We start from the raw sequence: 26,823 nt of genomic DNA on the forward strand, positions 1-26,823 counted from the left end.
CTGTTTTTTTCTCTCTCTCTCTAGTGAGTGCATGCACCCTATGGCAAAAACCTTTAAAAAAAAAAAAAGCAACCTAGGCAAAAATCTTAGGGGAAAGCAGAGCCTGGTAAGGGTACCCCAGCCCAGAAAAGGGTGGTGACATTTAGAGGAGAGATTTGGCTGAGGGTAGAACTGATTGGTGTGGGTTTCTACTGCAGTTTATCCTAGAAACAACGGAAGATGGCAGACCAAACCCTTCCTACCTATATGTGAGCCTTCAATTCCAATGACGAGATATCGGCCACATAGCCCTCCCCTCCCACAGGTTTGCGCCACGTGGAAGGCAGATGAGAAATGAGAAGGGGCGGGACTGGGGAAGTCACATAGGTGCCAGCACCACCCCCAATCTGCAGAACAGGCACCAGGCAGGACTGTCACACATCTGCCTTTATTGTGAGCAGCAGCTGGGACATTTCGGCCATAGTAAAAAAACAATTAATTTACAAAAGCAGGGGTTCAGTGAAGCCACCTGGGTGGTACCTGAAAGAGGAGAAGGATATGAAAGTGAGACCAGGGACTGTTCTCTCTCTGAACCCCTATGCTTCCAGGACAGGGCTGATGGCACCCTTTTTTTGATGATAAGCGCCCCCAGAGCCATTTCTTAGTGACCTATTAAGTGGATTATCTGCTACAAGTTTTCAGTCTTGGATCCTGACCCTCTTCCAGGCAGCCCACTTCCCAGCAGCCTCTCTGAGTCACTGGTATATGACTTGTAAGGATGCAAATGTACAACCATGGGGGGGCTTGTACCCACATTCCTGCAAAGCATATCCCAAAGCCAGATGGCCTTGGTCAGTGTGGAAAACTCAGAACTCAGAGTAGGTCACACTTGGTTTGAATCCCCACAAGGGGGAGGAACAGGGGCGCATCTGTCCCTAACCTTTCCTGAGTCTGTCTCTGCTAAGCAAGGGGCCGTGCAGGTCAGAGCCGGAGGACCCTGCGGATACGGGTGTGGGGAGGCTCTCCAGCTGTGTCTTGGGGGCTCAGGCGTCTCTTACCTTGGAGTTTATACGTAGATGCCAACCCAGAGCAGCAGGAAGAGGACTCCAAAGCCCATGAAGAGTGAGGCCACCAAGGAGATGAGGAGCTCTTTGTAGATGTCCCGAGTGTACTTGGTGGAAGTGACCTCGTAACTGGGCCAGGCTGTTAAGGAGAAGCAAAAGGACAGACTGCAAGTGTGGGGAGCCTGGCCAGTGTCACCCTGAGGAACAAGTATGGGCTAAGGGCTTTCCAGGCAGCTGGTCTGGCTCAGTGCAGCTAAGAGTGGCCCAAAAGATGACTTGGATTCTGTGTTCCATACTAGCCCTCCACCTCTCAGGAAGAAAACAAGGCCCAGAGGTGTTATGTCACTTGCCCCAGGTCACACAGCTAATGGGTGGTGAAGCTGGGATTAGCCCTCAGTCCTTCTGACATTCTGGTACCACCTTTCCAACTTCAGCTGCCCTATCACCAGCCTCCACGCCAGCTAGCCCTCTCTTCACTGTCCTGGAAATCTACGGAGATATCTGAGCTCACGTGAACTTGGGAAATAAGGTTGCAATCTGACTTTGGGTATCACCAGCCTTACCCTTCTTATCATCTCCTACCTGCAACCAAATGTCCCAAACTAGCAGGGTGCATATACCCAGCGTGGCTTCTCATGCAGTTTCCCACGACACTAACTCTAGCCCATTGGCAGTGCTCAACCAAAGGATACACGAAGAACCAGGCGGTGAAGAACATGCCGATGGCCAGAAGCACCACTGTTAGGTGGGGGAAGACAGCTGGGTTCACTGGGCTGGTGTATCTGCTCATGGCCTCGAGCTCCTAAGGGAGGGCATGAGATCAGTGCCATCAGAGAAGGCCATGATTTCAACCTGGGAGACTGGGGGCTCTCAAAGAGCTTTGTGCTATTGTGACTACTAGGGGACTATTTTAGCTTAGAAAGTATGGAAATCCTTCAAAACCAACATTAACTTAATTTAAGAATAACAGTTACAATTAAATATTAAAACTGAGGTGGTTGGGACCAGCAGTTGGTGTAACAGCTATGTCGTTGGACTCCCATGTAGTCAACCGCGGTTCAAGTCCTAAACCTGGTTGCTTCAACTCATGCCAGGTGCGTATGTGTGCATGCCCACAATCCCAAGAGGAGAACGGAGAAGGGATTGCGGTGTGGTCATCCCCCCTGGGGGGTGATTTCTTGCTTTCTGTCTCTCTCTGTCTTTCTGGTGAGCGCATGCACCCTATAGCGAAAACCTCTCCAAGAACAAACAAACAGACAAAATACAGGTGGCACCAGGCCAGCAGGGCATGATGATTGAGGCGTTGGATCCCAATGGCCAACTCTGTGGTTCAAGTCCTGGACCGGTGACTTGAAAAACACACTGGGTATATTTGTGTGCCTGAAATCCCAGGAGAATGGAGAAGGGACTGCGGCATGGTCATTCCCCCAGAGGGGTGATTTCTCATGTTTCCTCTCTTAGTCTCTCTCTGGTGAGTGCTTGCATCCTATGGTAAGTCTAAGAAAACCGAAAACAAAATCACAAAAACCCAAGGTGGCACTTCATCTTTTCACTATGAGCCACAAAGGCAAGCTGAGCGTTACAGACTGAGACACAGAGCGTGACTAACTGCAAATCGATTGACCTTAGCATATTCTGAGGCCCATGACCACTATGGAAATGTGATGACAGTATGGCCTCATTGCCTGGGGAAAAAAAACACAGGCAAGAAAAAGTCTGCCTACAATTTTTGGAGCTTTGTAGATTCCTGTCTATAGACATCAAGCTGAGAATCCCCGATGTAAGTTGGAGCCTGGACTGGGAACCAGATCCCAACATCTAATTCAGCATTTCTCTCACTACGCTGGTATGAAATCTTAGGCTTTACCAGCAAAGGGCATGAGCTGAAATTCTGCCACAACTGAACAATCTGCGTCTCAGTAAAGTGATTATAATATCTATTTCTCGGGGCTGATGTAGGCTTTAAGAGATGATGCATGCCCAAGGATGTAGTTTAGTGCCTGGTATAGAGTAGCTCCTTAATAGGTGTTTGTTTCCTTCCTAAGGTTGTAGGGACGGTATGACATAATGCCCGTGAAAGAGGGCTGGAAACGTAAAAGTTCTGTTACAAATGTTAACTTCCATTGTCACCCACCAGCCAGCGCTTCCAACATCCAGAACATAACAACTCTAGAGAAGTAAACTGACCCCATTGTTCTTAGAGACACTGGAAAATTCAATCCAGTAAACAATTATGTCCTTCCCCCACCCTCCAAAAATATAAAGACAATCGCTGCCATTTACGGAGCCTCCGATTGCAAGCCCTGTTTGGCACTGGGAATACAAAGATGAATAGATCTCATCCCAGAGCTAGATGCGCGTCAGATGGTGGTCACTAGGAGGCGTGGCAGATAACAAAGGAGTCCGTGAAACGTGGCAAGAGGTCTGCACGGAGGTCGTGGGCGCTCCCGGGACAGAGCGGCCCAGTGCCCGAGAAAAGTTGGAGGTGCTTCACCAAGAAATGACACTTGCCCAGGGCTTTGCAGGATGGGTAAGAGTTCGGCAGGGGGAAGGACTTAGATAACAGAGCACAGCTAAGCGACACAAGGTCAAAGGTATTCACAGTGCACCCCACACCCGTCACCCTTATAAATCGCTAATTCACAAACCCCGTGTGAGGGAAACCTCACTCAAAGGGGTCCACGACAAGGGGCTTCCCGGCCCGCCCCTCCGCGCAAGCCCAGGGCTCCGGGAACGCCCGCCCTCTGGATGTCGGTCGTCTGAGGTCTCCGCGAGAGATACACGGTGTGGGGTCAGGTCCCCAGCGGTCCTCACGGCGGTGCTGGGCACTCCCCTTAACCCTCTCACCATTTTGCCCCGCGCAGGGTAAGCTGCCGCTCCGCCACCGGAAGAACACGTCAACCGGAGCAGGCGACTTGTTCAGCCGGAAAAGGAAGTGCCCCCGCGCACGTAGCATTGTGGGACTTGTAGTCCTATGGGTTCAAATGTGGCGGGAATTGAGGCCTGTGGGAGCTTGGCGTGGGTGGCGCAGGGACGAGCTGTAGAGGAGAGGGTAGGGCCGAGTCTCTGAGAAAGGCCGCTTTCCCTGGCGGGACAGTTTTCAATGAGCTCAGCTCGCGGAGGGGTGGGGCCTGCACTACACTTCCCAGGATGCCTTGCGCGGCGGGCAGGTCACGTGACGGGAGCGCGGGCTTTGGAAGGCCGCTGAGCTAGACATCACCTGCGGCGGAGCTGAGGCGGCCACCGGCTCTGTCGTGTCCCGGGCAACATCGGACCCAGCGCTAGCTGCCGAAGGCTCGCTCCCTAAGGCCAGGTGAGACCCGGTGGGAACGCCTCCGACAGCGACGGGGTCCTCTCTGCCCTGAGTGCTGCCGGGAGCCGGTGTCAGGCGCGCGCGGGATTCGCGCTCAGGCTGTCCCGCCTCTTTCCGGCTGTGAGATGAGACTTGGACCATCGCTTAACCGCCGAGCCTCCCATTCTTCAATTTTACAAAGACGATAATATCTCCCACCTTACTGGGTCCTGGTATATTTTTACTAAGACCTTAGATGAGAAGCATTTTGGAAACTTAATTCATTTGGGCCTACCTCTGTTGGGTGCTGCGGCAGAATAAGTGGCTAACAAGGCATTGCCTTCTCAGTACGTCAGTACCATTCTAGCAGAGCAGCCAGCTTTGCCGCATGAACCAAAGGGTTGGATGGGAAACATTGACAGAGCTCTGGTGTTGTATTGGGAGTTTTCCATCTACTGTTTCAGTTTACCCTGACAGCAATCTCGCAAGACAGGCATGTTTGTCATTCTTATTTTATACATGGGAAAACAAACCTGAACTGATTAGTAATGTTACACAGATGGTAAATACTGGGGCCTAGATTGAAGAGCTTTGAATCTAGGGCTTTTGCTGCACCCATTCATATGGGAACTAAAATTGAAGAGGGGTGAGAGGATGGCGGGAGGAGCGCACAGTTGAGCAAAGCATGTTGAACCCATAACATCCACAGGTACAAGGTAACTCCAAATAACACTCCCTAAAATCCTTTTTAATAGAAATATAGTTAACACATTAAAAGGTAACCTATAGAACACTGATAATGATTAGAGAGTTCTCTTTTTCCAGTTAGTTTAGTTTTTTAAAAACCTGTTGAAGGGAACCAGCAGTTAGCGGAATGGCTATGTCGCTGGACTCCCACGTAGTCGACCGCGGTTTGTGTCCCGGACCCGGTGGCTTAAAACTCACGCCGGGCGCGTGTGCGTGTGTGCCCAAGATCCCTAGAGGAGAATGGAGGAGAAGGGATTGCGGCGTGACCATCCCCCCGGGGGGTGATTTCTCGCTTTCTGTCTCTATGTCTCTCTCTGTCTGGCGAGCGCACGTGCCCTACAGTGAAAATCTCTCCAAAAAAAAAACCTGTTGAAGAATGTATTAACAGATAAAGTTCAGGTTTTCTTTTTTTTTTTTTTTTTAATTTAATTTTATTTATTTATTTATTTATTTTTTGAGAGGTTTTTGCTATAGGGCACATGCACTTGCCAGAAAGACAGAGAGAGAGAGACAGAAAGCGAGAAATCCCTCCCCCTCTCCCCGCAAGGGAGATGGCCACGCTGCAGTCTCTTCTCCATTCTCCTCTCAGGATCTTGGGCATGCACGCACACGTGCCCGGCATGAGTTTAAGCCACTGGGTCTGGGACTCGAACCACGATTGACTACGTGGGAGTTCAGCAACATAGCCATTATGTTAACTGCTGGTCCCCAAAAATTCAGGTTTTAATTGGAATTGTTAGGGTAGTTTGGAAACGCTGCCCTAGGAAAGCTTTGGTAAGGGGCCTGAACCACAGAAGCGCCATACTGAGCTGAGTGACAACAATATGCCAGGCTGCTGAGTTAGGACCTGGTAGGAGTTGTGGTGTTCATATTTCAGACTTAGTGGTGGGGAGAAGAATACAAAGGGAAAGACTTAAAACTTCTAACAAGATGGTAGTAAGAAACTCCATGTGCTGAGGGGATGCTGAAGAGATACTAGAACAACATTTGAGGAAGCCACATTTTCCCCCATCAGATATGTTCTACTTGCCAGTCCTTTACCAGTTGCTGAAGCTGGATTTGAGATTGTGTGTGTGTGTATTTATATTTGTTTAGTTGATACTTGCCTGTCCCTCAGAGCTTAGTTCTGCCATTATGCTTCCTGGATGACTCAACATGGGCCAATCACTCTGTGGCCTTCTATGGTTCTTTATGTAGATCTGTGTTGTCTTTTTTGTGTGATACATAATGCTGCTGCCTTATCCTCAAAAACAACAACAGTGTCTTCTTTCTCTTATCTCCCAGTTCAATTTCTGATACTTGGTAAGCTGAAGTAGTAATTGAATAAATCCTCCTGCTAGACTAAAAGTTTCTTGAAAATGGGACCTTGTCTTGTTCATTTTTTTCTTCTGCAGTGCTGACTTGGTGTCCTTTTCGTTGTGCTAAATTTGATTAGCTGAAGGCGTGAAGCTGATGAGATGACACCAGTTATAACCCTTGCTTGCTCCTTTTGCCTCCTTAATGTTGTTCCTGTCTGACTTGCCTTTCTTTTTTAGCCATCCCTCCTCTATATTACCATGGGAATTCAAGGTCTGGCCAAACTTATTGCTGATGTGGCCCCCAGTGCCATCCGAGAGAATGACATCAAGAGCTACTTTGGCCGCAAGGTGGCCATTGATGCCTCCATGAGCATTTACCAGTTCCTAATTGCTGTTCGCCAAGGTGGGGATATGCTACAGAACGAAGAGGGTGATACCACCAGCCACCTGATGGGCATGTTCTACCGCACCATCCGCATGATGGAGAATGGCATCAAGCCCGTGTATGTCTTCGATGGCAAGCCACCACAGCTCAAATCAGGTGAGCTGGCCAAACGCAGTGAGCGGCGTGCTGAGGCAGAGAAGCAGCTGCAGCAGGCTCAGGCCGCTGGGGCTGAGGAAGAGGTAGAAAAATTCTCAAAGCGGCTGGTGAAGGTCACTAAGCAGCACAATGATGAGTGTAAACATCTGCTGAGCCTCATGGGGATCCCTTACCTCGATGCACCCAGCGAAGCAGAGGCCAGCTGTGCTGCTTTGGTGAAAGCTGGCAAAGTTTATGCAGCAGCTACTGAGGACATGGACTGCCTCACCTTTGGCAGCCCTGTGCTAATGCGACACCTGACTGCCAGTGAGGCCAAGAAACTGCCCATCCAGGAATTCCACCTGAGTCGAATTCTGCAGGAACTAGGCCTGAGCCAGGAACAGTTTGTGGATCTATGCATCTTGCTGGGCAGCGACTACTGTGAGAGTATCCGGGGCATTGGGCCCAAGCGGGCTGTAGACCTCATTCAGAAGCACAAGAGCATTGAAGAGATTGTGCGGCGGCTTGACCCCAACAAGTACCCTGTGCCAGAAAATTGGCTTCATAAAGAAGCCCAGCAGCTCTTCCTGGAGCCTGAGGTGCTGGACCCAGAGTCAGTAGAGCTGAAGTGGAGTGAGCCCAATGAAGAAGAGCTGGTCAAGTTCATGTGTGGTGAAAAGCAGTTCTCTGAAGAGCGGATCCGCAGTGGAGTCAAGCGACTGAGCAAGAGCCGCCAAGGAAGCACTCAGGGCCGTCTTGATGATTTCTTCAAGGTGACTGGCTCGCTCTCCTCAGCTAAGCGCAAAGAGCCAGAACCCAAGGGATCCACTAAGAAGAAGGCAAAAACTGGGGCGGCAGGAAAGTTTAAAAGGGGAAAATAAATGTTTCCCTCCATTATACCTCCTGAATTCAGAATACCTGCCTTCTTATACTCTTAAGAACTAGAGCTAGAGTATCCTCCATTGGGGTGGGAAGGGATTCCATTGCTTTTCTTGCATTACCCTTTTTGGTAGTGTTTTCCCCTTTTTTGCTTGATTCCATAAGGTAGGAAGGCCATAGAGGTACTTTGTTTTGTTTTGTTTTGTTTTTTAATCCCCCTCAGGAAAGTGTGTAAGGCTCAAACCACTTCTCAGGCAGAATAGTGGACACTGAATCCATTGCACGTGAATGTTAAAGCATCAAGTTGGGAGATAAATGGTGAAGACAAGACTACACAGAAGTGATTTCCTGGCTGGCCAACTGGTGGTCTAAGGGAGGTGATAACAGAACTGACTTGTCTCTTTAATTTAGCTTTCAACCCACCCTGAAAGAGCCGTCAGGAAGACCCAGTTTGGAAAGAGCTCTGAGAGATAAGATAGGCAGAAGGGAGTCTATGGAGCTGGCTACAAGGGTTTGATTACTGACTGTGTCTTGGGGTGGACAGAAACTTGGAACTTTTAATCTGAGTGTTTTCAGTGATCATTCAAAGGAGTGAGAGTGATGTTCTTATGGCCTTTTTGAGGCAAACTGAATTGAGACTTTTGGATAAGACACTGGTTTCCATGTGTTGTTTTTGTTCTAAGGGTGTGTAGAGAGAGAAAAAAAAAACAATAAAATGATAAAAGTAACCAGAATGTTATATACTTTGAGAACATTTGAAAATAATCCCAAATGCTCTAGGCAATATATTCTTTCACTCTAAGAGAACATGCTGGAATTTTGCTCTATTAACAGTGGCTTGAATGGCCACAAGATGGCACCATACCCCATAGAATACCACCACAGCTGTGGAGAAACAAGCTCTTGGGAGGAGGATGAATGTAACAATTTCCCAATTCCCTTGTTGAGAAAGGAGTTTTTGGTAGATTGGATGGTTTTCTAGTCTGTATGAAATGAAGTAGCTTCTTTAAGAAAACTTCATAATTTAGATGAAATATCATGACATCTAAGCATATGCTTTGCCATTTTATAAATTATGAAAGCTGCCATTCAGAAACCACTTTTTAAGAATTGTTACTTTATTTAACCTTATTTTAATTTTGACCAGGGAGGGGCAGAGCAAGAGGGAAAGTGAGAAAGGAAGCCACTGGGTCAGGGCCTCGAACTGTGGTCAGCTATGTGGAAGTCCAGTGCCCTTAACCATCATGCCAATTGTGCACTTTTTCTTTTTGTGACATCAAGTTCAGGTTGTTATCTCACATAGAGATGGAATGTTCTGAACTTTGAAAATTTCATAATCGTAATAGAACTTGGTGGAGAGCTGGCTCATTTGAATTTCTGATTTTTTAGCATTCTTATCACTGCCATTTAAAGTTAAGGACACTTAAGTAACTGTCCAAAAACTGATAATCTCTTGACAGATTAAGTAGGGACAAGACTAAAGACCAGTGGTTTTCAAATCTTTTAATGGAGCAACTTAATTTTTAAATGAAACTCTATGTGGCATGTCAAGAGTTAAGAGCTCCTCTGGTTGAAGCAGGTGGGATATAGTCTCCCCAGCAGTGGCTTCCTAACTAGAGGACTCTTTGAAAACCACTGATGTAGACAATAACTTCTAACCACAGGGCAGGGAACTTACCGATATTTTTGTCCACTGCTTTATTCCAGCAGTTGATGAATGAAACTAAATTTCCAAGATTAAACCAAGACACAACTTATTTGAGCTCCATTTTCTTGTTTTCTTTGGTGAACTCCATTTTCTACTTAATTTGATTCTAAGCCTGCAGTAATGATGACAGGGCCTAGAAAAGCAGTCAGACTTGGGAATTATTGCCTCATTGCAGTGGCTATGATTAAGGGCTTGCACCCTGTGATAGTTAAGCATGAATAGTGTGTATACTAAGTTGCTCGATATTTCCTAGAAATTTGTTAAACTTTATATGGGCATACTACAGGGAAAATCAATTCTGCCTGCAAATATTCCAGTATTCTGCTCAGCAGAACTGCCTTAAGGTGCAGGGTTAAAAGTCATTGCTCTGGTGGCCCAGCAGGTGGCGTGGTGGTTAAGGCACTGGACACTCCCACATGGCCAACCATGGTTCAAGTCCTGGACTTGGTGGCTTGCTTTCTCTCTCTCTCTCTGGTCAAATTAAAAGAAATTAATTAATAAAATTAAATAAATAATTAAAAATAAATAAATATTTTGGAAAAAAATAGTCATTGCTCTGCAGTTCAGGTTTTGTGCTTGCAGAGAAAGAATTAAACAGGTAAGACTTAATGGGGACTGTGATTCTGAAACTAGAAATGAGTTTAAAGGTAGAGAAAATAATTTAAAATGATAAACTGAAGGTCCAAAGAGTGAGTGTACCAGCTGATGAGGAATTGATGCCCATGAAATCTGGCAGGTATATGGAGGCTACCTAGCATTTGAACATGAGTGTCATAGGTGGGACTTGGCTTTGCTTTTCCTTGCCATCCTACCCTTGCCTTGGTGTTTTCTGGAGGGGTCCATGCTGATGCTCTTTTCTTTGCCCAAGGAGCTTTTATAAAAGGGAGTCTGCTCAACCGCGGTTTGCGTCCTGGACCTGGTGGCTTAAAACTCATGCCGGGTGCATGTGCATGCGTGCCCAAGATGAGAATGGAGAAGGGATTGCAGTATGGCCATCCCCCCGGGGGGTGATTTCTCACTTTCTGTCTCTGGCTGGCGAGCGCACGCGCCCTATAGCAAAAAACCTCTCCAAAAGAAAGAGAGTCTGTGACAATTCTTGTTCAAAAAATTTGGAGCACACAGATCAACAGTAACTTGTAGCAGGGAATCTAGTGTACACATACAAGCACCATGGATTACAAATGAACAGCCTTCAGTTGGTCAAATTAACTTTTATTTTTTAGCTTTATTTCACTAGGATGTGGTAACAAAATTGGCACACACAAAAAGGATATTGATATCAAGTGTGATTAAAGAATATGCCTCTGGCCAGGTTGTAGAAAGATCAAAGTAACAAAGATTAAATGTAGAAGTTGGAGTTTTTAAAAAGTGAGTTGAGATCTTCGTGCCTAGAGGTGACTTCCTTTTTAAGTCTATTTTCTTATCTGTCAGTGGATTTGAGATCACTCATTTACCACTGCAACGGTCTCAGCTTTTTGTCATTGATGTGTTTCTCTGTGGCTCTGTGAGAGGCCACACGGATATAGGCTGAGGCGAGAAGGCTGAAGTGGTTCAGGTGCTTTGAGTACCTGGTCTTGGCTCAGTAGAGCTTCACGTGTGTTTGCTCAAATTGGGTAACCTGGGCCTCACACTGTTAGGTTTGACAGACTAGTGACACTACACCCACACGTTAGATGTCAGGAACAGAGGAGGAGGGAAAGATTAGCACCTGTTCTAGAGTGATGAAGCCAATGAAAATAAACTCTTCAATCCTCCTTCTGACTGTTTTAAACTAGGTTTGCTAGCCAGACCACATTTGCTCACATAGAAAAGAGCTCAACTCTTCTGCATCCATTTTTCCTCCAACTATATTTTCCTTTCTTTGTTCTGACAAACCTTTAAGTAATCTTAAAAACTTTATAGTTGATGCCTCTAGCCCTACCCTGACATGCCATAGGACCCTCATCTCTGCTGTTCCTTTTCAACATTAAATGTGAGTTCTACTTTTTCCTTCTAGTTCGAGGCTCTCTTTTTCCTATTTCCAAAATGGTCAGTATTTAGAGTAGATGTTGTTGAATAGGCAAATAAAGAATCCCCTCCCTGGACTGGCAGGCTATGGGATTAGGGAGGGAAGATGTTAATGGTAAATTCTAAGAGTTAAGTCAAGGTTCCTGGGACATATTCCTATGTTTGCTCTCTGGAGAGATGGATTAAACTACTTTATCATTTAAAATCCAGAAAGTTTAAAAGTTGTTTTCAGTATTAGACTGATGTGCTTTGTAAGAGATCCTAAAATCCTATCTGGTCTCCAAGAAGAATGAGATACTTAACAAAAGTAGACAGAGTGGTTCCTGGCTATCACAGTGATGATCACAAACTTTTCCTATTTGTTTTAGACTATATATAACCACTCCTGTTCAAAAATAATACTATTACCATAAATTTAGAATATAGAAAGCTGCTGCTTATAGCTTCTATCATCTTTACAACTGAAGCTTACATCTTTCCTCAAGACTGGAAATTAGTATCTCCCCAATTTGGTCACTTGTGGTACTCGTTGCTGTTTTATTAAACTTAAAATTACAGGTTGGGAAACCAAGGGAAAACTCTGGTAGCCCCACTTGTTTCTAGGGAGGATAAAAGACTTAAATTGCCTGATCTGCTCACTTGATTGTGGAACAGGAAGTAGACTTCCAATCCTGGGAGTGTTCTTTTCCTTCAGAGGTGCTTAGGAGAGCAGAGGAAGACGCAAATCAAAAGAGAAGGGATGTTTAATGGCCAGTAACTCGACCATCTGCTTGGAGAAGCGCTAAGACCCATGTTACTTTTAGACCCTGGATGGAACATGAGACCAAAATCAGTGCTGCCAGGATTGTCAGGGCCAAATGTCTCCTATTCCATAGTCCTGGCCTTTGCCCTGCCTGTTTCTAAGGCTCCCCTTAGAAAAAGGCTTTCCCTAGCAGCCTGAGGCAGATGTAGGCTACACCTGGCTCTGGGTAGTGAGCTGAGCTCCCAGGCACTGAATTGCACCAGATCTAAGAATTCTAAGCATTAATGATTCCTTTATAAATCTTCCTCAAAAGGGTCAGCTGCTCTATCCCTGTAAGGTTTACAAGTGAGGATGGAGAAGGCACTGAGAAATGGAGTAGTGAGATGAGCTTACCCTTTATATGAGTGGAATTTTAGTACTAAATCTTCCTGACTTAGCTTGGTAAGTACCCCCTCTTCTAATACCCTCTTGGTTCCCTCTTTACTTATCAACCGTCTGCATGTGCCAAACTAGAGAAAGAAAACAACAAACATCTCACATCTCTGCCCCCAAATCTTATTCCTTCATTTGGGGGTGGTTTGAGTGTCCCCCCAACCCCCTTTTGGGTCTTATAGCTGTGTTTAGAAGATAAAGGGGAGGGATTTGAGTCAGATCCTTTATGTCCTCAACCCCACCCTCTTCTGAATATTAGAACTGTAGTGGCATTGTCCCTCAAACTCCCCTCTGCTTTGGCTCCAGACTCTTCTTCCAGACTGCATGAGGCAATTGTTGCTACTGGTGAAGATAGGCATCTAGCCAGAGCTGCCCCGACTCCTTCAGTGAGCTGCAGGGACAAAATGGTAGACAGTAAGGGAAGATGGTAGAATGGAACCCATTACAGATGGAGTAGTGAGGTTCTCATAGGTGGAGGTTTTTAAGGCCTTCTCCCATTGGAGCTTTTCATCCCTTTGCTTCTGAGAAAGTCAGCTTGGGCCATGGCACTTAGGGAGGCTCCAGTGAGAACAAAGGCTTGACCTGGCCACAAGACCAATCAAACGCTCTGTCTTTACCATTGAGACCCCAATACAGAAAGCTAGAAAAACTTTTAGGTTTTTCCCCACCCAATGTGTTAACTACCACCACTCCCATTGCCCTGCCCGCTTCCCTCCCTACCAGCTACCTTCCTGGGCTCAGATACTCACTGGACAATGTCGGCGAAGGCTGAGAGCAAGGGCTTGGACTGGTATTCTATGCCATGTTTCGCACACAGGGACTGCACCAGAGGAGCCACTTTGTGGTAATTGTGTCGGGGCATTGTGGGGAAAAGACTTCAGGGAGAAGAAGAGAGGGTTAGTGGCCCTGCTTTTCTTACTCCCACCTGCCTGCCACACTTGGACCCTCCCTGGGGCCCTGCTTCTCATGTTTCCCCACTCACTGGTGCTCAATCTGGAAGTTGAGGTGTCCACTGAACCAGTCATTGAAGGCAGACTTGTGGACATTGCATGTTGCCTGGAGCTGGGGGTGGGGGAAAAGGTCAGGGGAGAGAGAATGTCTTGGTATCAGATGGAAAGGCCAGCCCAGTCTTCTTCAGGTAAAGTTGGCTGAAGAAGAACTGTGGGATAGGCCCTGGTCACTCCCTTTACATGTTGGCAGCAGAGAAAAAAGCTTGAGGCGATGCTGTTTGGGGACTCCAACCTTTTGGTAGTGCTATGCCCAGGACTTCCAAGTGACCATTCCTTACCTGTGTGGAGACCCAGTCCTTGTTGTGATCATGATCAATGTGCATGGGGATGTGGTTCATCTGTGTCACCCACACAAACCAGTTGCTTTCTAGGAATCTATTGGATAGAGCACACAAATAAAAACAAGTTCTTACTTCCTCCTCAGATAACCTCTCCAGCCCATCTACCTTTCTGAGCCAACTCCTGGAACACTCCCTGCCACCCAATGACCCAGCACAACGTCAGACCAGACTGGTCATTCCTAAATGTCTGTACTGTCCTTCTTTGATCCCTGCTCCCCACCAAATACTACCTGACCATGAAGAAGAGGCCCAGGAAGCCTTTCAGCCCCAACAGTGGCACATAAGTGAGGAAGATGCGGATGTAGAAGGTGACCATCCAGGCCAAGTCCTATAGGGAAAGGCAGAGAACATCACACAAAGCAATTTCCCCTCTTCCTCTCACTTCACATTTCTTTGTATGGTGTGGCCATCAACCTGGGTACTCAGAATGGGACACTTTGTCACATTCAGCTTCTCTCAGCTCTCTCCTCCAATGCTCCTTTCTTCCATTCTCACCTTCACAAGTACCAGGGCCTCCCTGCCTTTAGCTCCTCTCTGACACTAAGTTCTTAGGCATGCTGCCAAATGAATCTTTCAGGACCATGGCCAGTCCACATCACAGCCCTGATCAGTTCTCTAGTCACTTTTCTGTGGAGCCAAGCATATTTTTTTCCCTTGACCTTTGAGTTCCCCATATGTCTGGTGGCTAAATTCACTCTCACTTCCAAACTTCTTTGCTCAGAGTTAATCTTCTTGTTCTACTCCTGGCTGTCAGTGTCCTGCCCACTCTCCAATGCCAGCTAGAAAAATTACTTCGCAAAGCTAGATGCAGTCAGGCTCCTTTGCCTGGAACTCCCCTTTTCTGGTATCAGTCACATTTACTTATTCAAAAATTTCCCAAGTAGGTACCATCTCTCACTCATCTTCCACATTCCCAGCCTGGCCCTGGCATTATGCCCAGCACAAGAACCTCAGGAGACACTAGTTGCTTAAAATCAGGCATTAGGAGTCATGCTACTTGCTGAGCCTGAATCATTCCAGCCCGCCTAGAGATAAGGAGGATCTATACCTGGTTCTATTATTCTGCTCTAAATTGGGCCTAGAGTCAGCCCCAGTCTCCCCAGGAAAACCCCATCCCCCCAACCAGGGTACTAGAGGTACAAGATATGGGGCTCTGGGGCCATGAATACTCACCACCCACTTCTTCCGCTGGACAACAAAATAGAAAATATACCACTGGAAGTAGAGAGGCAGCAAGGCTGGGGGCCCAACTGCAGAGGAAATGGAGATAGGAGATATGAGCAGCATGAGGGTCATGAAAGGGTCGTTTGGTGTTCTAGTATGGGACTGCCTTCTCTGCTTATCCCCTTCTGTCCCCCTCCAGTTAACTTAGCACTCTTCAATCCACTGGGACCAACAAGCACTGAATATGGGCATGAATCCAAGTCTAGAAAAAGACAACCATCCAAGAAGATGCTGGGGAAGGTGAAAGGTGATAGTGGCATTTGCCAGTGGAACAGGGCAGCTGGGATCTAAACCCATGCATGGGGTGTGGTCTGCTCCCATGCCTTTCAAAGGACACTGCTAGTACTCCCTGAGTTGCCTTGGCCATAGCTCTGCTACCTGCAGTCATCTATCCTGTGTTCCTGGCTGCTTCACCGTATAGGTGAAGGGGCAGGAGCAGAGTGTGGAGTCTGTGTTTGTACTGGAGGGTACACACACTCCATAGTAACCCACCACTGCTGGTCCTTCCTAGGCCAAGGAGCTCATTTCTTTGGACCAGGGAGATTGGCTTGTACCAGGGCTTGACCTAAATAAAGCCCTAAAGCCCCTGTGGGAAGAAACATAGGGGATTCTTAGGAAAGAAAACTGGAAGATGAAAAAGAGGATCCCATTGTGAGTGCTGCCCTATTTTCTTTTGTCCCATTCCTGTAGCCTCCTGGTGCCACCTATAACCCCCTGTATTACAATGTCCACCCATGGTTCCTTTATCTTGATGTGCTATGGATTCTAAAATTCTTTCTTCCTTCTCTCTCATCCACCTTTCTCTAGTAGAGATCGTTGGTAATAGGCAGTTAGGATAAATTCCTTAAAACTAAAATGGAATCAATCAAATCCTTCCTCCTGTTCCTTTAAAAATTGGAAAATTTGAAGTTTTAAAGCTCAAATTGTAGGCACTGTAAAGCAGGGAATATATAGCAGTCTCAAGTACATAAAACAGCCATAGAATATCTTCTTATCTCTAACAGCCCTTCCATTCCTCTGCAGGTCCCATCCTCCCACAGTGTCTGTACCTTTGTTCTCCTGGGAGGCTGGACAGTCCCCTCTCAGTCACTTTGGCCCAGGTCTTTGAGAAAAAAAGAATTTTTTTTTTTTTGAGATCTGATCTTACTTATGTCTCTTATAAAAATCTTATTTTTGACTGGATTCAGACTTAGAAATAGAAGCTTTCACAGAGGACAGTCTGCATCTCTTCACAATCTACTTCTTGGCATTTTTCTTTAGCCTCCTTCATTCTCTTGGCCAAAAGTTGAACATATTCTGCTGCCTCTTCCTCATTTTTTTTAGTACGTTGTTTCTTGAGAGCGATATGCCGGCGTTTGTGTTGTAAGACACGTGGAGTCACAAGACGCTGAATACTTAGGCGTTTTGGTACTGGGTTTCTTACCTTCTTTATTTAAGGGCTTTCTTACAACATATTGGCGGACATCATCTTCTTTAGAGAGATTGAAAAGTTTTCGGATTCTGCTAGCTCTCTTAGGCCCCAGGCAATGAGGCACGGCAGTATCAGTCAGTCCTGGAATATCCTTCTCTCCTTTTTCAACAATAACCAAGTTGAGAATGCTCAGGTTGGCATCCACAATGCAACCCCGAACAGATTTGTGCTTTCTTTCTCCAGTTCTCCTTGGTCTGTAACAGGAGTGTCCCTTACTCAGTAGCAGGCGGACACAACCATGGGTCAAGACACCCTACTTCATGGGGAAACCTTGTTTGTTGTTTCCACCTGATTCGTACTACATAACCTTCCATTCTTCACCCAAAGCATCAGCAGCAACTTCTGTGGCTGCACGCTTCTCATAAAAAGTACGAAGTTTGTGTTCATCGTCCACTTCAATGAGTTTCTGGCAGCCCGTGGCTGGGAAGGAGATATTCAGCTTCATCTTGAAGCAGTTGACCTCCTCCAAGTCGCCATGAAAAAAAGAGGCCCCTTTGTTTGAGAAAATTTAAGAGGAGGTTTAAGGCTTAAGTAGAAGGGACCTACCTGACCACTCAGTTTCCTTGTGGAAGCCAGGGTAAGACTGAAGTAACCAACACAGATGCTCTTTAACAGCTTTAGCCTAACTTATAGACTTTGCTCCATTGAGATGACACACTGTTCCTATGCAAGTAACCAGGATTAGGGTGGGGTACTTCCTTGAGCCCTTCTTTAAAATGCCATTATCCCTTGGAGAGCCTTCGGCACCCCCTCCTAAGGTACTCACTCAGAAAAAAGTATTTGTGCTGGTGGTTGTATGGCATGTACTTCTTCTTCTGTTTCCCCAGCTGTGAAGAAAAGCAAACACAAATCAGCATCCGTAGACCACACATCTATTCCTGTCCCCTGTGACCTTGGCTTTTTCCTGCTCGGGAGTTCAGGCCTACTCCAGGGGCTGTCACTTTGTTAGTGCTATTAGAAGACTCCTACAGGCCCAGCTTTACACTCAGCACTAGGAGCATTAAGCCTGGGCTGTGCTCTGTGGAGTGCGCTGCCATTACCTACAGCTCAGTAGCCCATGGTGCCACGAGGCATGTTCACTACAGAGTCTGCAAATTGTAGGACTCCTTATGTTAGTTCAAAGTCACCTTTGTCATGAGGTTTCAAGGTCTTGTCACTTTCTCCCCTTTTCTCTCATCTAGTACTTTTTTTTTTTTTGGTTTATACTATTTTTATTGACAAGGTTTATAAGAACAAATTAGACATTTTAAATCAAAGGCCAATTGTCAGTTCTCATTTAGTTGCTTATTCCCTTCAAAAGTATTAAGTGGACTTTTCCCTAAGTGTCTTATATCAAGAAATAAGTCAAACCCGTGAAAACTGCCATTTAATATATATCATGTTTATGCTTCTGTTCTATGATGCAGATAGTTTTAAGCATTCAAGTGGTACCAAGAGTCTAATTCTGCCATAAGCCGCATGTTTTCTTTTAAAAGTCAGAGCATATTATATAATGAACTGATTGCAGTCAGTTTAAAAGACAAAATTAATCTTCTCTGGGAGTGGTCCATAAGTTGATCACCTTGATTGGCCAAAATTTAAAACACAACAGCCTGATTCCATAATACGTTTTTTAAATGCTAAAATTTCTATGAATGCTTTTGAGAAACACATTGTGAAGGAAACCCACTATTGCCTACATGTAATCTGCTGGCATCATACCTGGTGGTTTTATCCAATTATGAAGGTGGCAGGTTTCGTATTAATATCCCCATTTCATATGGACAAAGGCATTTAATAAAAATCAGTTCATTATGATAACCCAAATGTGCTTGTACTCAATCCCACCCTTTCCCAAAGGTTTTGAAGCTTTGATGTGTTGGTCTGTCCTTAATATAAAATTCCTCCGTAGACACTTTACCTGCAGAGTTAACACTAACATTACATACACACTAATGACACGCTCAAGGCGGAGCAGGGAACTGCTCCTGTGTCCCGTCACCGGACTCTGCCTTTCTCTGCTCCATCATCCCACCTGGCTGAACACTGACATTTGACATCCCACACCTGCCTGTGTGAGTTTAAAAAGTGATTTGCACAAGACAAATAAAAAACTTTATATACAACAAATTGGTTTTTAAAAATACAAAAATAGTATCTGTCACTTTTGTCATGCTGACAATTTGACACATATATACATGCAAGAGAAAAGTTCCAATTCAGTTGTCTGGACAGCTGGAGCCTGTGTATTTCTAATATACTGAACACTGCCACCAAGATCTCATCTAGTACTTTGACATCAGAGTTGCCACAGACAGACAACCCATTTTTACCTCTATACAGATTAAGTATTCCCTCTTTATCTAGCCCCTAATCCTCCCATCAAAATTGACATCAACATGAGCTTCATAAAACCCCTTAAATGCAAAGCAGTTTGGCAAGTAACTACCTGGCAATCCAGCAAAGCTTTCTCCAGTGGATGCTGGTTATTATATAAGCCTAGTTGCTGAGGAGACAGACTGGAGCTGTTGTGTCAACTGGTCTGCCCAGACTCCTAGTGTGGGCCACAGAAACATGACAGCAAAGTGCTGCTATCTCTCTTCATGGCTCCTTCTAGATATCTTGCCTAAGTTAGTTCTGGTGCCTAAACATCACAGGGCACAAGAGGGCCACTCAACTCCAAGGCAGAATGCTGTCTCATCCTTTCCTGTGTCCACCCACTGTATTCACAGGCCATTCACTGAAAGCTAATTCTGTGTGAGGCCCTTCAGCTCGATGAAGCATTCTTTCTACATGAACAGCTTTGTTCAACAAGGAGTTGAATTGGCCAGGCACTGCTTGTTATAGCTGCTGAGGATACAGAGGTAAACAATACAAAGTTCCTACCCTCATGGAGCTTATAACCTGAGAAGAAGCTGGTGATAAATCTGTAAACAAAGATCAAGGTACTATATAGGTTGAAAAAATATGACAGAAAGTGAAGGAGGAAGCAAGGCTACTCAGATATGGCCTCCTTCTAAACTGAGAGCTAAATGATAAGAGGGTAAAGAATGCAAAAATTCAAGGAAAGAACTTTAAAAGCAAAGGGACAGTCACTATTAAAGTTCTTGGGATGTTCAAAGAACAGTAGCAATGGGAGAATAAGACCAGAAAACTAGGAAGGGCCAGATCATGGGCCTTAGAAAGCCCTGGTAAGGTCACCCACAGTAAGAAGTTTGGGTTCTGGGACCAGCAGATAGCATAATGGTTACATCGCTGGACACCTGTGTAGTTGACTGCCATTTGAGTCTTGGACCTGGCAGCTTCAAACTCATGCCAGGTACGTGTGCTTGTGTGTCCAAAATCCTGAGAGGAGAGTGGATGAAAAGGGATTACAGTGTTGCCATCCCTGAAGGGAGATTTTTTGTTTTGTCTCGCTGGCAAGTACATGCTCCCTATAGCAAAAATCTCTCTTAAAAATAAGTTTGGGTTCTATTCCAATGGCAGTTGGAAGTTTTTTAATGGCCATAGCATGATCTTTGTGCTTCAAAGGGCTTACTGCCCAAAGGTGGAGAGTGAACTGTAGGAGGCAGAAATAGTTGCAGGGAGACCAGAGGAAGTTGGAGCTAATCCACACTACTGTTGGCTGAGACTTGAGGAGGGGAGGACTGGGGCAGGAAGTCCATGGATTTGGGATTTGTTTGAGGCAGCATAAACTTGCTGATAAACTGGGTGTGGTGGGGAGTGTCATCCCATCCTGAGCAACACTGAGAAAAACCAGAAGAGGAGCAACTTTCTTTTTTGGTGGAGCAGAACCTTGGCCTCCTATCTTTGAACTATTACGGAAGGGCGTCTATTGCTACCTTCTTGGGTGGACCTTGTAATTCTGCCCCATTGTGTTTAGACTTGAAGTCAGAAGGGTTCTATTTAGAACACGGTGTCCCCTGTACCTCTGTGCGCCAAGGGAGTTGGGAGGTGTGGGGATATCTGGATGCCATGGGGTTAACATGGACATCAGTATACAGTTATGCTGTACCCAGAGGAACTGAACCAAGCTCCACGCAACCCGCATTCCAGCTATTCACTAACAGGCAGCCTATCCTCAGCTTCATAGTTAGGAGAAAAAACTAAGTTGAGAAAAGAAGAAAAGCAGGCAACTTGGGGTCCCACCTCATTCTCTATTTTTGATGTCTACAGATAGGAGTTTTATGAAAACCCAAGTACCAAGAAGCAATAAAGGTAATGGTATGAAAAGGTTCCTTCTTTTCCATTTAGCCTCCCCATTTTTTTTTAAAGAATAATTAACTTCATTTATTTATTTATTTATTTTCACATGAGTTTGCCAGAAAGAGAGAGGGAGAGAGAGGAAGCAAGCCACCTAGTCCAGGACTTGAACTGTGGTGTGCCATGTGGAAATTCCAGCGCCCTAACCACCATGCCACCTGCTGTCCCCCCCCCACTTCTTTTTTAAACCCTCTGTAATAATAATAGAAGTGCTAATGAGAGCCTCATGCTACTGCCCCAAATAATTACTCTATCTTCAAAGTAGCCACTTGAGCCAGAGTATGGGGCAGGGCTGCTTCATTTTCTGGGTACCACTGACCACACCATAGTGCTGGACATATAACAAACCAAAGACATCCATGCTTAGGAGGTTGAGAAATTAGAATATCCTGCACAAGTAGGACATAAGCCTCAAGCTATGAGCTTGAGTCAGGTCAGCCAGCTCTACCAAAGCCTTTCCGCGGAATTCCTCTCAGGGAATTCTTCTCAGGGCTGAGGAGAGAGAACAGCCAGGCTACTTGAACCCATGCTGGCGACCAAAATGTTTAAAGGCAGTTTAATTCTTCGTGTGCTCAGATGGCATGGAGTGAGGGAGGGGAACCTGGCAGAACTCTCAAGCCTGGAGCCGGGAAAAAATGGTTTTAAATGAACTTTTCAAATAACTTTTGCTGGGTCTCCAGAGGTTTCTATTGCCTTTTGCTCACTAAATGCTCAGCACATCTCCACTCCCAGGCATTCTTCCTTCAGCAACTGCATTATGATTTTTGCTCAGTCTCAGATGCCAATGTAAACCCAGTGCTGACCATGTTGGAAATCAGGCTGAGATAAGGAGACTGGGAAGAAGTGCTTGTTGAATGAATGTTCCAGGCTCTGAGCATCAAAGAAGAGTCAAACAGTTCAGCCCCGGACATGAAAGACTGACACAGTAGGATATCCACGTTTAAGAGAGAAATACACAGTGCAGGAGCAGGATGGCTCTGTGGTCTGGTGGTTAAAGCAGCTGGATCTCACATGACCAACCCTACAGTTTGAGTTCTGTACCCAGCAGCTTGAGAAACATGCCAGTACATGTGCATATGTGTGCTTGCATGCTTGCACAGTAATCTCCTGGTCATCTTCGGAGTCCTTTGCATGTGGTACTTTTACCCAGTGACTATTTGCTGATTGAACTCAGGGAAGATGGTGTCCTGGAGCAGTCCCATGTTACTGCCTCCTGCACCCCAGAACTTTTAAACAGCAAGGATCCCAGTCAGCCAGGGCCCTGTCGTCTTACCCACACTGACAACATCGTATGCATTTTTCCTTAAAGCCCTCTGTGCTGGCTGCTTTCCATTCCTCTAAGACCTTTCCCCTGATGGGTCTGCTCACCTCTACAGAGAGGATCTTTCCCAAGGCAAAGAAGAAGGGATGCATGTTGATGTCTGGGTCTTTGCGGAAGCAGTTGGGCTTGGCATGGTGCTGGAAATGCATGTGATTCCACCAGCTGGCAGGGGCGCCCTACAGAAAATTGGAGACATGAGTATGAAAACCTAGTGGCCCTCTATGCCACCCCCTCCCTTGGCAGCCCTTAACTGACTGGAGTTTCAGAGCTGCTCTCTAACCCACTGACCTTCAGATGGCCAATCACAAAGTGATGTAGCAGGTGGTTCCATGTAGAAGTGCTAAAGACTGACAAGTGTCCAAAGTCATGCTGTAGCCAGCCAGCCTGGGCCTGGGCAGGAAAAGTTAGTGCTGAGAGTAGCCCATCAGCCCAGAATCCTTCTCACTGACCTCAGCCTCTCCCTCTTCCTTCATCTACCCATACCTGTGATGCTGCCCCCTTTATCCCCACCAACTGAGCACATCAGGAAAGGAGTCAGCAAACCTGGATCCTAATTCTGGGCTACCATGAACTCACTCACATGTTACTATCCCATCTCTGTTCTTCAGTTTCCCCGGCTCTGAAGTTCTATTACTTATCATGCACTGATTCTCAGAACACAGATAAGAGATGGCAAACGTAGAAGTGATAAAAAGCTTGCCAAGGTAAGTTCTGACAGCCAAGTACTAGGCCCACACATTATTAGCATGTTGGGCAATGTTGATGGAAAGGGAGCCCATCTTTGCCGCTGAGAAACAGCACCTTGGTTCTTGGCACATTTGGGCTGTGACCGGGAAGTTTCAGAGAATGAATAAATCCCAAAGAAAGGGAACCCTGGAGGAGCAACTGGAGAGGCAGTGAGAAAAATGAAGATGGGCCTGTGGCTAATGAGCACATAAAATCCACTAATGGGGACCAGCAGTTGGTGCAATGGCTATGTCGCTGGACTCCCATGTAGTCGACCACAGTTCGAGTCTGGGACCTGGTGGCTTAAACTAATGCAGGGCGTGTGTATGTGAGTGCTCAAGATCCCAAGAGGAGAATGGAGGAGAAGGGATTGCAGTGTGGCCATCCCCCCTGGGAGGTGATTTCTTGCTTTCTGCCTCTCTGTCTCTGTCTTTCTGGCGAGTGCATGAGCGCTATAGCAAAGACCCCTCCCCCCCAAAAAAACCCCACCACCCACTGATGACAGAATGTTATGTTCTCTTTCTGCACTATCCTGCATATCTAGAGGGCAAGGCTTCTTGGCCTTCTGAAGGGTACAAAGAGCTTTTCCCAAGGATGCTAAGTATGATAGTACACTTGACAAGCCAAAGGATCTCACCTGAACTGCACTGAGCAGCACCGCACACAGGAGGAAGGGCACTAAGGATGTCCCAAAGACCCAGAGAGTGAGCCAGGCAGCGACATCCATCAGCAGGATATGCAACAGGTACAGCAGGAAGAACACATGGTTGGCCTTCATGAGCCCCATCCGCTCCACTGTGGCCCGTAGCTCCCGGAACTCATCAGTCAGCTCTTTCTGGGGGAGTGGGGGGTGAGGGGCTGTAATTCCAGCTGCAGCCCAATACTACTAGAGACATGGGTTCTCTCAGGCTCAGGGACCTCCCACTGAGGTAGCAGTGGGAAGCCCCTAGTCCCTGACAAAGATAATACAATAATGGAAAGGTGACAGGAGCAGGTGCTAAGGGTTCATGCCTAAGAGTTATGTAGACCTGGTTCAGGTCCCTGCTCTGCCATTTACTGTGTGGTCCTTGGCTATACTGCTTAACCTCTCCAAGTCTTAGTTCTCTGATCTGTAAATGTGTGAGAATTTTATGAACTTATGCTTGGCACATAATCGCTCAATAAATAGGCCTCGTGATGACAGTGGTAGCAGTAGCGGTGGCCATCTTGAGAGAAACATAGGTTCTAAAGCCCTGCTGCCTTGGGCCTGTGGACCCAAGACTATGCAAGAGAAATAGGGACCTCAAGACTCCCAAGGACTACTAACTGGCCATCTGTGAGCCCACCTAGGCTTTCCTTCTACTCCTCCCCCCTCAACAGCCAAGTCTCTAAATAGCAAATAAGGTCTCACGTTTTTGGTGGGCTCAAAGCTGGGTTGCTCCGGAGACAGTTCTCCAATCAGGAGAGAGTTCATATACTTCCTCACAAGGCCCTTGTTGATGTGGAAGGCCACAAAGGGATCCTGCAAGCAGAAGACAGAAAGGTGAGGGAGCCAGCCTTGCCCTGGGCTCCTGGAGGGCTCACATCAAAGGGCATGCTCCTCCTGCCTGCAAAAAAAAATCTGTACCCATGTTGAAGCAGACTACCTCCCTCTGGCTGGCTGCCTTTTGAGGGTGCACAGATCTTCCCCAATGTCCACAGGTCATGTGCTCTCAGCACCTGTCCTAGTTAAGAGCACTACACCAAGGACTAGGGAACATTGGCTGTGGGGGACCATCCAGAAAGATCTGCCTGGACTGCCCTTTCCCCTGGGTGTGTCTAGGGACAAGTTTTGCCCACGACTTAGAGATAGGTGAGAAACAAGGAATGGAGTGGGGCTGTGAGACTTCCCGGTTCCTTCCTGAGCCAGCATTCTCTCTAAACTGCCGAGAGGAAGACCTCCCATGTCCCAACAGGAAAACATGAATTTCTCCCCCCTTCCCTCCACTGGCGTTCCAGGTTGGGTTCCATATTTCTCCCAGCACTCTGACCACTCCCTACCCGAGAGCAGCTCATTTTGGTTATGCAAGGTGGGAGTCCCCTGTCAAGATTCATAGCTACAGGTCAGATGGCCTTAGGCCCTATGAAAGAAGCAGCGTGTGGGGGCGGGGGCCGGGGCGGAGCCGGAGGCCAGTGGCGCCACACATCCGGACCAATCGCAGTCCCCACGGCGTTGTCCCCCGCCCCAAATCGTTCTGCAGGAGGCCCGGGTTGCCTGCTCTGCGCATGTGCAGCCTCAAGCCTACGCCGTGGGCTGTGGTCTGGGTTCCGGAGTGGTCATTCCCGTGATTCACAGAACTCTATCTAGTCTCGCCCCCTAGGGAGGTAGTCTCCCTGCAGTGTTCAACTTCGTTGCGACCGTAAAGAACCCTGATGACCCGAGGTGCGCTCTAGGATGCCAAGGCAGTGAATGGGGTCAGGAGGGTGTTGCATGGCCGAGCATTGGGTGGGAAGGAGAGGGGACGCGATCCTGACCACTGAGGGTGAAACGCGGTGAAGCGAAAGCCCCAACTTACTGGTTCCAAGGAAAGATCCCCGCCCACCCTCCAACACACACCCCCTCCCTGGTGCTCCAGCGCAGGAGGGAGGCTCGGAGCTCCCCAGCTCTGAGGTTCGGTGGTTTAGAAAAAGGAGCAGGACCGGAGTCGGGGTGATGATTCCTGACCCCACAGTGAGGCCTAGGGAGGAGGGATACGACGCTGTAAAGGGCCCACCGCTCTGCAGTGCAAACAGCAGAGTGACCTCCCCAGAGTGACCTCCCCGGCAGGATTCAAGAATAGTTCCGGGGCTCTTGACCAAGAACTGCAGGCGCCCGCACCCTGAGCGCCCTGCTCTCATTCCCGGCTGTCGGCTAGTCGCCGCTTGTCTTCTCCGGCCGGTGCTCTTACCCTCTTTCCGATTTTACACCAAGCAGGGGCTCCAAAGGCAGTGGGCTCCCCATTAATTCCCCATGCCAGCTTTATCTTCGACAGTGTCCCCTGTCCTGTCCCCTCCCCTGTAAAGCAGTCTTCCGTGGCATCCTGCAAAACCTCGGTCGAGACACAGCTGCGCTCCCCCTCCCAGCCTTTGCGACAAGACGTGACTCCCTCTTCCTTACTAACCCCTTTTTCCCCGGCGACCTGTATCCTCGCCTCTCCTTCCTCCGAGCCGAGCCTCGTTCTGGGTCTTGCCCACGCGTGGAGACCACAGATTGGGGGCTACAGCGGAATGCACCGACGGGCGGCGCAGCCCTTTGTGTGTGTGCACATTGCTGCCCCCCATCTCCACGCCCCAGACTCCAGTTTTCTGAGCCTCTCTCCTGCCTTTGCATCCCCTGTCCAACCACCGACAGCAGGACTCCCAGCCGCCTTGCCGCAGGTATGTTCAGGTGCCTCTCGGCTCTTCACCGAATTGTTGGTGTTCGGCCTGAGGAGCCAAACTTCCTGTGTTCGGCACTCGTTCTCCAGGCGTGCCGCCCAGCCCCGCCCCCTCCATGCCCAGCCAAGCAGAGCTCACCGTGGCATCCTGCCCGGCGTAGTGGCTGATGACCCGGGAGCCCCCGGGGTGCCGGCGGGTGAACTCGCTGATGTTGTACACCTTCCGGTCGATCACAAGCCACCGCTCTTTTTCACGGCCGGAGCGCTGCGCCACCTCTTCCCAGGTGAAGTAGCGCGGGGAGGGCCTCTGGGCTGGGGTCTCGGCAGCCAACGGGTCGGGGGCCATAGCAGGCCTAGCAACGTCGCGCGCCGCCAGAGAAAGGGCTGTCAGGCGCGCGCTCGGGATCCCGGGGAGCGCGCGCCGGCCTCGCGTGCTCGGGGAGCGG

General features: G+C 47.5%; 3 protein-coding genes and 1 pseudogene across 6 annotated transcripts; 1 reads left to right on the forward strand and 3 right to left on the reverse strand.

Annotated features, from left to right (window-relative positions):
• Positions 1 to 408: 408 nt before the first annotated feature.
• TMEM258 (transmembrane protein 258) lies at positions 409 to 4,016 on the reverse strand. Of its 2 annotated transcripts, none has more exons than XM_006169653.3 (4): positions 3,891 to 4,016; positions 1,736 to 1,845; positions 1,038 to 1,172; positions 409 to 519 (listed from the first exon to the last, which is right to left on the reverse strand). In XM_006169653.3, the coding sequence occupies exons 1-3, from the start codon at positions 3,891 to 3,893 to the stop codon at positions 1,046 to 1,048; spliced, it is 240 nt and encodes a 79-aa protein (XP_006169715.1). In that variant the 5' UTR covers positions 3,894 to 4,016; the 3' UTR covers positions 409 to 519; positions 1,038 to 1,045. The 2 variants fall into 2 exon arrangements, with proteins under 2 accessions (XP_006169715.1, XP_014440129.1); XM_014584643.2 differs by lacking the exon at positions 3,891 to 4,016 and adding an exon at positions 3,692 to 3,839.
• Positions 4,017 to 4,205: 189 nt separating this feature from the next.
• On the forward strand, positions 4,206 to 8,507 carry FEN1 (flap structure-specific endonuclease 1). The gene is made up of 2 exons (XM_006169654.3): positions 4,206 to 4,356; positions 6,618 to 8,507. Exon 2 carries the CDS (start codon positions 6,639 to 6,641, stop codon positions 7,779 to 7,781), a length of 1,143 nt encoding a protein of 380 aa, XP_006169716.1. The 5' UTR covers positions 4,206 to 4,356; positions 6,618 to 6,638; the 3' UTR covers positions 7,782 to 8,507.
• Positions 8,508 to 10,678: 2,171 nt separating this feature from the next.
• FADS1 (fatty acid desaturase 1) lies at positions 10,679 to 26,817 on the reverse strand. 3 transcript variants are annotated; one of them, XM_006169656.2, is made up of 12 exons: positions 26,517 to 26,817; positions 24,394 to 24,504; positions 23,641 to 23,838; positions 22,566 to 22,667; positions 22,325 to 22,453; positions 17,481 to 17,541; positions 15,193 to 15,269; positions 14,250 to 14,347; positions 13,957 to 14,053; positions 13,651 to 13,730; positions 13,418 to 13,543; positions 10,679 to 13,059 (listed from the first exon to the last, which is right to left on the reverse strand). In XM_006169656.2, exons 1-12 carry the CDS (start codon positions 26,721 to 26,723, stop codon positions 13,008 to 13,010), a joined length of 1,338 nt encoding a protein of 445 aa, XP_006169718.1. In that variant the 5' UTR covers positions 26,724 to 26,817; the 3' UTR covers positions 10,679 to 13,007. The 3 variants fall into 3 exon arrangements, with proteins under 3 accessions (XP_006169718.1, XP_014440094.1, XP_014440093.1); XM_014584608.1 differs by having other exon boundaries at positions 23,641 to 23,886; XM_014584607.1 differs by lacking the exon at positions 26,517 to 26,817 and adding an exon at positions 25,023 to 25,052 and having other exon boundaries at positions 23,641 to 23,886.
• On the reverse strand, positions 15,276 to 17,474 carry LOC106734021 (40S ribosomal protein S6 pseudogene; annotated as a pseudogene).
• Positions 26,818 to 26,823: the final 6 nt, after the last annotated feature.

Source organism: Tupaia chinensis, unplaced genomic scaffold (assembly GCF_000334495.1).
Source record: "Tupaia chinensis unplaced genomic scaffold, TupChi_1.0 Scaffold147351_1, whole genome shotgun sequence".
Lineage (NCBI taxonomy): Eukaryota > Metazoa > Chordata > Mammalia > Scandentia > Tupaiidae > Tupaia > Tupaia belangeri.